The 11706-nt window shown below is 45.1% G+C and overlaps 1 protein-coding gene across 1 annotated transcript in view; it reads right to left on the bottom strand.

The window, feature by feature from the left end:
- Positions 1-2966: 2966 nt before the first annotated feature.
- LOC147456929 (Cysteine proteinases superfamily protein) overlaps positions 2967-11706 on the bottom strand; it is a 71371-nt gene continuing 62631 nt past the window's right edge. Inside the window, exon 3 of the mRNA XM_086512004.1 lies at positions 2967-4072. Within this exon, the coding sequence (XP_086368130.1) occupies positions 3196-4072 (877 nt within the window). The 3' untranslated portion in view covers positions 2967-3195. The remainder of the gene's footprint in view (positions 4073-11706) is intronic.

Raw genomic sequence — 11706 nt, 5'->3', positions numbered from 1 at the left:
TGGCCTATAAAATGCAAAGTAAGCCACCCTCAAATGGCTTTAGAAAACAAAATAGTCAATGGTCACCCTTGAAAGTTGAGGGTTGAAGTGAAATTGCATGGCCTTCCCAAGGGCTACAAATATTATAAATATAGACACAGTACTAAGTTTTTTACTTTACATTTTTAGGACTCAAAAGTCTTCTCGTTTTCTACCTTTCATGTTTGCTTTTAAAATAAATGTTTCTTAAGGTTTTCTTTGAAATGCAGCACTGTGACACGTGGAGGATCTCTCCTTCCTTGAAAATTTTAAGGTCCATCAAAGATTTGCTCTCTGTGTGTGTGTGTGTGTGTGTGTGTGTGTGTGTGTGTGTGTGTGGGTGTGGAGTTGTTACAATATTAGCTTGAGCCTACCTTCGCATTGTGTGTGTGTGTGTGTGTGGAGGTCACTTTCACAAATAAAGGAAATTTCTCCATGTTATGGGCCCATTTGATTCAAGAATATGCTTCACTGGCCAAAGTAGCACTGATGTATGCATGTCCAATTTGGACACAAGTTTTATCCAAATATCATGGAGCAAACTAGAGAGACCCCAAACTTTAATGCTATCATGTATGAGTTGCAACAAACCATCTATGTTGCATGACTTATTGAGAGTCCAATTTGATGTAGCACCCATGGTTGTGGAGGCTCCATTCCAAACCATATCCTTTCTTCAGCGGGACTTGCTAGGCTCTAGAGGATTTCGTTTTAGACCTCCAAATAGCTAGTAAAGTTAGGTGACCAGAGGGTATGGTAGGCATCAGTGGCAAGATGGGTAAACGAGTAGGGTTACACCATGGATGGATGGCCACATACCAAGAATGATTTGAGTGCCCACATATCTCCCTCTCGGGAAGCAAGAGCAATAGGGCAATGAGATAGGATCTACCACAAGGACACACATAACAAGCACCGACACAACCGTTGGCCACCAAGATGGACTAGTACTCAAAGCATTTTCTCATGCTAGCACGAATCTTTATTCAACGCCCTCCAAACATCAATTCATTCCCACCAAACAACTTGAGGGTGGTGATTGTTCAACGCAGAGTCTCACCCCACCCTCTTGAGACTGAGGCAGGCAAAGCAACAAGGAGGCTAGGATATGTAGACTATATACACTAGAGAACAAGTCTAAGGCATTTTTGTTTGTTGATGTACTTGTTACAATGACATCCGAGCCTAATAACCCTCTTTGTTTAGTGGCACATAGTTTCCTCCTCAATCAATGCTGATCTCAAAGAACCATCGCTTGAGTAGCTTTCTACTTGAGAAGTACCAGCACCAAGAGCATCCCTTACACACAAGGAATGGGAGATATCATATCACACAAACTAGGCTTACAATTTCTTATGCCCTAGAGAGATGGCATTCCATCACGATATTATAGCAAGCACAATAGATATTCGCACTTGGTAGAGCAAAGGAGATCGACAATGGAGAGCCCCTAATTTTAAACCACCACATTAAAAGAGATGGGCTATTTGCAATAAAAGTCTAGTGCATCATGTAATACATTCAAAGTACAAAGGACTTAAAGCCAATAAAAGACTTGCTTTTACTTTTCTAGTATCAATCACAAACACTCCATTGAAAATCAAGGTGTACTACTACAAATTTAGGGGCTCGCTGTAACAAATGGAAACACAAATGTTCCCATTTAGCTTTCCAAATAAGAGTTTGGTCTTAAAGCATAATACAATCCTTGAAGCTTTTGCACTAGTGAAATTTGATAATACTTGCACTCCCTCAAGCAAAGGAACGCCTATGTTCCATTCTGTGTGTTTCCCTTAAGGGTAGTGGTTTTATAGGTATGGCGAAAGTTGTTCACGCATGCAATTAGTCCTCAAGAATGTCGCTTGTGCCTAGCAGCACATGACCATGTCTTGGACGGGAAACAAGGTAAATAGTCACAATAGCCTACATAAAATGATGGGAAAGTGAGTGTGGCCACTACCTTCGTAAACATACCCTTTAACTAATGCCTCTTAAACACTGCATTAAAGTACAAAAAAACATGGGAGTTTGAAAACATTGTGGTCCTATTCAACAAGCTTAATTTGAAAAACAATTGCTCATTAGTCCACAATTGCTCCCAAGAATCTAGGAGTCTATTGAAGCCTTATGCAGGCCAAATAAAAAAACAAGTTGATTTAAAATTGACATAGCTTGCCTAAACAAACAGATAATCAAAATATAAAATATTATATATTATATATTTACAATTTATACTCACCAAAAGTAATTTCGTTCCCTCCCACAAACACACACATGCACGCACTGCACACGTGAGCGCGCGCAAGAAAGAGCGCATGACAAATGAAGAAAAAAAGTGTGAGCTTGATTGCAAACAAAGCTAAAACCTTCAAAATTTTCTCCTTATGGTTTCTTTTTCAGATAAAGGTAATCAACACATACATAACCAACTTGAACTCATCATTGTTTTGAACTAGAAAATATATACATATATCATGAACAAGAAATTTCATCATGCTGCCTTTTATTTATACAAACAAGAAAAAGCAATCAACCCGTGTATGGCCAACTAAACTACTTATTCTTTCAAATTAATCCAAATGAACTCACATCCAAAAGTAAGGGAAAAATTCACCCCACCACAGTCCTTTCTTCGGCAAGGCATACCAAAAAAAGAAAGAAAAAAACACCTAGTGTGTGAAATTGGTTCCGAAAGTTTTAACCATTAGCATAAGACAAGGCTTTGCTTATGTCCCATTATAAACTCCATCATAACTCCCCACCTCCAAGACATAACTTCCTATACTACTTCTGCAAGTTTTGGAGGCAGGAGCACCATAACAAGTCCCAAATTTTGGACCATAAATCTGATAGGGTCGCCCTTAACTAGTTGGCAGCAATCAGAAGCACTAGCAGTATTCACAAAAAGAAACGACTTCAAAAGGCAAACTGGAAACAGATGAGCAGAGTTGTGCATATAACAGAGTGGCGTACGATCATTAATATAATGCATTTTGCAGGCTAAATGTACTGACAGTTAAAAAAACCGGCGATCCTGTTGATTGCACTGCTTTGGACTTGCTTACAAGCACAGTAACTTGGATCGTAGAGCACTTCAATCTGCAAAGCATAAAGCTCTCTCTTTAAAGCTTCCAGTATCGGACAAAATAGTACAGAAATTAAAAGAATTGACAGACATTATGTGTTGAGCAGTAATCCATTGGAAGCCAAAGGCACAACTGAATTATAATGTTCTCCAAGACCAAATGCATGTCGATGGTAGGAAAGCCTGAGAGTAGGATATCCAGCATCAACACCATCAGCAGAAATGCCTTCAAATTCCTTACCCATTTCCACCTCTGGGAGGTCGGCAGAGAAGACAACAATATGCTTTTGCAAAGAGCGCGCAATGGCATCAAGTTCGAGCTGACCTCCCCAACTTGCAGTAGACTCCACCTCACGGCAATACATCTCAAATCTGGTGCCCTGGTTTGCTTCACCATCATCCTCTGCTGCAATGAAAGGAATAAAATCTTCCGAATGAGACCGCATGTACGACGCTGCCACTTCCCTGAGCTCTTGAAAAGAAGACTGCCGGCAAGCACGAGGATAAAGAGCGAGCTGGTCCTCCACTGCACGATACAAACAGTGCCCATCTGGCTTAATCTCTTTCAGAGTGAGCCCAAGTGGGCGCAGCTTCCTCTCCAGTTGTTGGTTCTCTAGCATACGGCTGCTCACAACATTACCCTGTTCTTCCTGAATCTTCTGCTCTCTTTCCACTTCTTGTTGAGCCCTCTTGTCACGCCTCTTTTGGGCTTTTGTTGGCTTTGGAAGCTGTGAAGGCCCTCCTACCATCAGACCGCCATTCAAAGCTATTGTGACGCCGTCCAGACCACTGTTATTTTCATCTGCAAGGTCTGACAACTCTTTGGTATGTCGAGCTTGCATCTTCAATTCAAGCTTTGCAATCTCTTCTTCCACCTGCTTCTTCTTGGCTTTTTGCTCGGCCTTGCTCCCTTTTGCAGCTGCCTTTTTGAGAGCAATCTCTCGGGTTTGAAGCTCCTTTTTTTCTTTCCTGAATGAATAAAGTAATAAGTTAGTATTGCAAGCAGACCACAGTCAAGGAAAATTAAGCACGTGCCAAAGCAGATCACGAGGTAAGCCATCAGCCTTAATACTGCAAAATTCAATGACCATTCCCAATCCCAATTAAATGACACTTGGGCCTTGTGAGCTCAATGGGTATGGCAGCGAATCCTTGGGTCAAGGTCTACATATAGACTAGCCTTGCAGTAGTTGAGCTCATAACAGAAAAATGTTCACTGCAAATTGATTATAATAGTATGGATTTGCCAGGACTCAAAATAATTAAAACAGGCATATTCCAGGTCTCCAAGTGACACGTTCCAGGACTTAATACTGTTCTGGGAGTGGATATATAATCCCAAGTGCTTCACATAACACTCCTGCAGTCATTGAATAAAGCCAGCTCTTGAGACTTTTCAAACATTTGTCATAAAAAACGATCATTGAGCCAAGATGAATATTACGAACATGTCTCTCAAATGACCTGGCACTGAGGTATTACCAACTTATGGAGCGTCAAATCAGGAAAGTTCATGCTAGTAAAAGAAAAGCACCACTCGAGTCTGAAGGTATCGAAGCTATGGTGGGTGATAGCTCAAAGGTGCCATAGCTTAAAGAATGTTATATCAGAATGTTCAATGCCCACTAGAGTATAAACGTACTGGAGCTATGGTGGGTGATCACGAATACCTCAAAGGTGCCATAGCTTTGAGAGAAATGAAATGTTATATTAACGTCTTCAAAAGGCCGAAGTGACCTATGAGACCAGAAAGTTACAATGTGGTGGATCTGATACAAAGAGTAACAAAAAACAAAAAATGACAAAATAAACTACTATGGAATCCTAAACAGCTAGGTGTGAGCTAAGCAGCTAGGTGGGATAGCTAAATCACAAAAGATCCAGCATCAGTCGCTGGCGGATCTCATTAATCTACTCCATGGTCAATAGCCTGACGAGCATCGTGCATGTCGGGCCAAAGTGATCCGAATCCTCTGATGAAGCCTCCGTCGATGCTGTGTAGTCCTCCGCAGTCGTGGGCGTCTGGATCTCCCTAGCTCGGTCGCTCAGTCGATCAATGAGCCTCTGGTGTGAGGCAACGGGCTCTCCTGTGGTAGTAGCTCCTCCAGGAACCCAGTGTCTGCTCTAAAGAAGTCTGTGATCCGTCTCTGAGATTGGCTAGCCTTCCCCTCATCAGGCTCTCTCTGTGTCAACGCAGCTCGAGCAAAAACAAACCCAAGCATCTCTGATCCTCGTACCGCATGACTCTTGAGAGTGGTCTGAAGCCCTCTCTGAACAAGCAGTGGAAGCAGCCATGTATCTCGTGGTAGACGGGGCACTGGCATGTGTAGTGCAACTCCATCTCAGGCTCCATGTCACACAGGAGGCATGTCTGGCCTCTGCCGGTACTCCACTGTATCTCCCAGTCTCGATCCGCAGCTAGTGTGAAGATGAGTGTATCTGGCCAATAGCACATCGTATCCCATGAGACAAGTGGGTGTCCATGTATCTGGGCCTCGTCACAAAACCGTCCTCCGTAAGCTGGAGAAGATGCTCTCTGTAGAAAGCCATCTTCGTGCCCAACTCCTGTGTTGGCTGTATCCATGTCCTCCTGGTGTCTAGCTGAGTCAGGTCCTAGCGGATGAGCATGGTGATCTCGGACTGTGTAAGAGTCAAAGAGAGTGCATCCAGTGAGTACTAGAAGGGGGGCAATCTGTCTATGCTGAACCCATGCGCTTGAAACCATAATGTCATCTCTCCATACCAGCATGTTGTATCTCCCTGCATGGCTAACTGCCGAGAGGACTCAAGTGCAAGGCGGGCAAATCTGTCTCTGGGAAGTTCCCACATGCGGTGTATGAAGCAGACAGATCTGGTGAGTGCCTCCAACACTAGAGGGGGGGCAGCTAGCTTTGCCAGAATAATGGCACATGGTACTGAAGCTTTGGCTCTAATGAGCCACGAGATCATAGAGACTAGTGGTTTCTCCATGTCCCCCCATCCATTAGTGCGACCTGTCCTCCCGTGATGGTCCAATGAAGGTCCCCAAATCTCAGCTCCATAGAGCAATGCAGAAGCCACCAAAGTGTCAAAGAGCCAGAGCTTCGTCCGAGGCTCTTGAAACTGAACATGTGGACACATCCTCTCCAATCTACCCAATGCTGCGTGGGCTCTGGTCAGTCTAGTCTCTACTGCTCTCTTCTATGAAAATGCTGGTCCACTGAAAAGGTAAGTGTAAGCATCTGTATACTCCACTGTCTCCTTACCGTGTGTGAATACGGGCGTTGACCTCCTGATCCACTATGGGGTGGTATTAAATACCATGACCTTGGTTTTACCAAGGTTGACAGACAAACCACTTTCATGGGCGAACCTATGCAAAGCATCCAAGTGACATTGCATCCCCTCCGGAGAGTTGGAGATCAACACAATATCATCAGCATATAACAATAGTGGAATCCATGTCCCTGCCAGCTGTGCACCTCTATCACCATCTCTCTCAATGTAGTCAGAAACCTCATCCACATACATACACAATAGAGTAGGAGAGAGCGGGCAACCCTGCTTCACCCCAATAGTGGAGTGAACAGTTGTAGATAGGCCCTCTAAGATGCGTACATGCCCCACTACTAACCTGTATAATGCCATGAACCCCCAAATGAGCTCTGTGGGTACTCCCATCTCCTGTAATCTGCGCATCAATCTAGCTTTGGGTACCGTGTCAAATGCTTTGCGGAAGTCCATAAAGCTACAATAGATCCGTCTCCAATGTGATCTGCCCTCCTCAATGATGGCTCTTAGTGTCAAGATATGGTCAAGAGTAGAAAAACCTCTCCTGAACCCTGCCTGCCCGGCTGTGCGTATCCTCTCTTTCTCTGCCCACCTCAGCTGCTGCTCAAGAATGGATGCGTACAACCGTGCCAATGTGTGTCCGATCATGATAGTGCGATAATTCCCAGGCTCCATAGGGTCTCTTGACTTGAAGATAGGTACAATAGTAGATAGGCTCCAAGTATCAGGCAAGCCCTCACACATGGCATGGTTAAAGATAACTGCTAGAAGCTCTGCTAGTAGATCTTTGGCATGTATGAAGTGCTCTGCCACTAAGCCATCATGATCATATGCTCTCCCAATCCTCATCCTGTCAATGGCCTGCCTCACCATCTCAGCGGCGAAAAAGGACATGGATCGGGGGGGTCGGGAAGGGGCGGCTGTCCAGGAACTGTGTACAGAGATGACGCATACTGGCCCCAGGCCTTTGTAGAGCTAGTGGCGAGGGAGGGGGGGGGGTGTGCGCTCATGAAAGAGCCGCCATGCCTCAGGTGAGTCCTGACTCAAGGACAGCTAGTATAGGTCCTACTCTAGGCGAGCCAAAAATGCCCTCTTCTTCTGCCACACTAGGCGCCGGAAGTCAATCTGTGAGTGATGTCCCCCAAAAGCACCTCCCTCTGAAGTCTAGCTCTAGTCTCGCGGCATTCCTCATCATACCAATTGTTCTGGGGCATGCTCCCAGAACGGCGTCTCTGCTCAGGCTGGATGTGTGTGTATGCCTCTGCTGCTGCATCATGTAATGTTTGTGTCAGTATAGTAGTAAGCTCCTCCATAGGTCGCCCTGGCTCTTTTGTACACAAGCGTATGTAGATCCCATCTATGTATACACAATGACAGGACGACGACGAGACGGGCTGAAATCTGAAAACTCTAAGGGCTGAAATCTGCAAATCTTTATCTGCTGAATTCTGACTCTATGTCGGGGACGATGTCGATGGCGACGATGCGACGACGACGCGCTGAAAACGCAGATGCTGAAATCTGCGTTTTCCAGGCTGAATCTGAAAACCTTGCGGAATCTGACCGTGCGGCGAGGATCTGTTGTAGGAAGGTGAGATCTGCGAGGTTCGGGGGTTCTTCTACGATATCTGACTGCTGAAATATGGAAACGCTGAAGCTTCTTGGTGTTCCATCGCGGTGAATCTGCAAAACGCCGGGGCGGATCTGCAAACCAAAAACGTTAGGGCTGAATTCTGTTGTCTTGTGAAATCTGCTATGGATCTGCTGGTGCAACTGCTAACGATAGGGGACTCTGTTGTCTTGTGGTCGCCGAGGCTGCTCTGCAATGCAAAAACGCCAATGCTGATCAGGAACTGAAAACGCTAGGGTCTCCTGCTAATGCTGAAAACGCTAACCTGTTGAGAGTCCTGCTGAGAAGGTGCCTATTGAACTGAGTTCTTGCTGCCTCTTCTGCCAGAAAGTGTTAGCGCTAGGTTTTTATTTATACAAACTTAGCAAAATTTCCCTACCTACTTTCCAACAAAAGTCACTTAAAAATAATAAGTGAAAAATGTCAAAAATAGGGAAAATAGGTTTAATGCATTGGAAAATGCTCCTGATGGATTCTGTTGGATTCTGATGGTAATGCTGATGATCATGCTATGTGCAACCAGAGGATATGCATCTACGCTAAGTGACTGGTCATGCACCGTCTGCGAACAGACTCACAAAAAGTGCCAGATCACTTCCTATTCTAGACTGACTTTACTGAACTGAACCCTGATCATGTTGTAGCTTGTCCACGGACACACAGGGTTGGATGTGTCACGTGACAGTTTTGGCACTCCCTACCTCCCGTCTGTGGATGTACTCTTCGCAGTCCTGTGTGTGTGTGTGTGTGTACGCGCGCGCGCGGGGGGGGGGGGGCCTTGCTTTATTTTTAATGCCTTTATGTCACTTGGGCCCCATTGGACGGGGTCCCATAAGTTGGTGGGAACTCTTCTTTAAAAATAGGTGACTCAGCCAATCTTTGCAGGTTGGTGAAGCTTCTTCTGTTGCTTCTCTTAAGGTTTAGGCCCCTCGGCCGGGATCTGTAGGTTGGATCCGTTCTTCAGTGGCTTGACATGTCAGCAGTTTGTGACAAGACCCCGATCTGCAAGTTGGCTCTATTCTTCAATGGCTTGACACCTCAACAGTTTGTAACACACAAGGCCACAAATTTTTAGGGTCTTGGCCATGAAAGCAACTGCTTTTGAAAACTAGTCAAAAACGCTCACAAAGTCAAAGCTTTCAATAATTGGTGCTCTAAGGACCAAGAGCCCAAATCAATTGCTTTCAGTAGAGTTTAGTTCTAGTTGTGGCTTCTTTTCTTGTCTTACTTGTCAGATGCGCTCGATTCTACCATTCTCAGCAACCATCTCAAACTTATTTCTTCCACGTCTGAGAATTCCTCTATCACAAAATGATGACGTGGCAGTACTGCCCGGACATGACAGATAATGACGTGGCAAACCATTTGGAGGCCCGTAAAATGTGTTGACAGGCAGCTAACGTGGCAGCACGGACATCCGCAAAACGTGCTAGATGACGTGGCTGCTGTACGAAATTCCCCAAATTGTGTTGGAGGCTTTTTGCTTTTTAGGACTCTTTGCTTTTGAGTTAGAAGCTTTTGGACCAATTGCTTTTGAGTTTGACTGCTTTTGGGGCTCTGCTTTTGGCATCCATTGTAAGAATAAAAAGGGTCCAAGGGCCTCACTCTTCAGGGGCATCTTGACTCTGAATCTGAGAACGGGAATTGTACTTTTCTCAAAGATCAGTATAAAAGAAATACTGAAAGGGGCGCCAGTCTTTGGGGCCAATCTCTCTGGGCACGGAACTACGTCGGGCCGTGTCCACCAAATTGAATTGTGATATGAAGTATTTTTAGTGAATCTCTTGTGTATCGTGCCCAATTCCCGGTTGGGGTGCCCACTGCCCAAGTCCTGTGACAATGGTATAGAGCATCAAGCGTGTGCTTTTCTCAAAGCATACCGGTCCTATTAAAGAGCAAACAGGGCACTTGGGCACAATTTTGGAAGTAATTATTGAAAAAATCCTTGTGCCCCGACCCCGAACCTTGAAAACATCTTCGCGGGTCCGACCCCGACCTTGACCCCGGACCTATTAGCCACTCTACCCTTACTTCATCGCACATCGGGCGTGCTCCCGTCTTCATCGCTATGTCTTACAGGGCATAAGCCAAAAAGAGTTCCAGGCTACACATGGGTTCTCGTGGAGAATCTGACGAGATAACACCTTGAAAGGCAAAGAAAAGTTGAAATCCGACGTGGGAACTGAAGAAAACAATGAAGATTTGGGCAAATTTTTCGATAGAGAAGTTTGCCAAAGCGAAGTACAAGCGTCAACTGCAAGTTGACACGTGTGTGAAAAGATTGATAAAGTATCCCAGAAACCCGAGATTTGCGAAACACCTAAAGAATTACCCGGTTGATGAGATTCACTCGAGATGGCGTGAGGCCATTGATTCTCCTCTCAAGACGGGATGAAAGCTGAAAGGACAGACGAGTGCAGAAAAACGGAAGCTTTACTCGCTGGAAGAGCTGGAACACAAGCTGTTGACCAGAAGATAAACCAGATACTAGCAAGGACACTGAAAGGGATACTAATGCACTGACAATCTGGTTGTTTGTGATAGATAACCGGAAATAGGAGCGAGGAACTTGCATCTGTATGGATTGGGAAGTATGAAACTGGACATCCACTCTTTTGCAACGAGGTGAGCCATCTCCTTGCCTGTCGTTAGACTTACATCAGTCTACTGCTTCATATGTCTAGGGCATTAAAACGAAAGCAAGGAGTGGATCTCCCAGCTACACAGAACGCCTACACACACGTCGGACGAACCACCCGACCATAGCCACCATTCGGCAGCTCCCTCGTGCTGGAACTAGTGTCCGAGGACATAGGCGTGCACTTGTAAGACCGAGCGTCGTGAGCACAAGCAGGTGGGAGAGAGCAGGCTTGAGAGAGAAGCAAGAGAGCCAAAATCAAGTTCTCTGTAAGCTTCTGCAAGTTTCTGAAGTGAGTTTTAATAGATTACAGGTTTCAAACCATACTTTTTTTAAAAATCCCAAGTGACCAGTGTGGGGGAGCAGGAGAGAGAGCCCACTTGCTATCCTATGCAATGAGAGTGAAGGAGAAGAGGAGAGAGGCGCTGAAGAAGCACACACAGAGAAGAACGTAAGAGAGAGAGAGAACGCTCGTTAGAATCTGGGAGAAGTCACGCTTTTTTTATTTGGGCTTGACCTTTGAGTATATGAGTAAGTGACTAGGGGGCCATTCACACTTGGGCCCCCTCACTTATAAGTCTTTTAACTTATAAGTTAATAAGTACAAGGCACTTAGGCCTTTATTCCCTAACAACCTCCCACCTAAAGGCAATGTACCTTGGGAGATCAAAGAATCAACTAACTATAATACATCAGCTGATCATGCACTTACTCCTCCAACACCCATCATCTGACGGCAATATGCAAACCGCTCTGCTGGAAGACTCTTGGTCAAAAGATCTGCAGGATTGTCATCTGTGTGCACCTTGACAAGTGTAATGCTCTTGTCATCAAGCACACTCCTGATAAAATGATACTTCACCTCTATGTGCTTTGTCTTGGCATGAAAAACAGGATTCCTTGCAAGCATAATAGCACTCTGACTATCACAGTGTAGCACAGGAACCGGTGACTTAATGCCAAGCTCTTCTACCAAACGCATGAGCCACAAAGCTTCTTTGCATGCCTCAGTGGCAGCCACATACTCAGCCTCAGTGGTAGACAAAGCAACACATTTTTGCAGTC

Source organism: Adiantum capillus-veneris, chromosome 5 (assembly GCF_014529385.1).
Source record: "Adiantum capillus-veneris isolate H3 chromosome 5, ASM1452938v2, whole genome shotgun sequence".
Classification (NCBI taxonomy): Eukaryota; Viridiplantae; Streptophyta; class Polypodiopsida; order Polypodiales; family Pteridaceae; genus Adiantum; species Adiantum capillus-veneris.
Note: the sequence above shows the minus strand (reverse complement) of the source record. Positions and strands in the feature narration are given on the sequence as shown.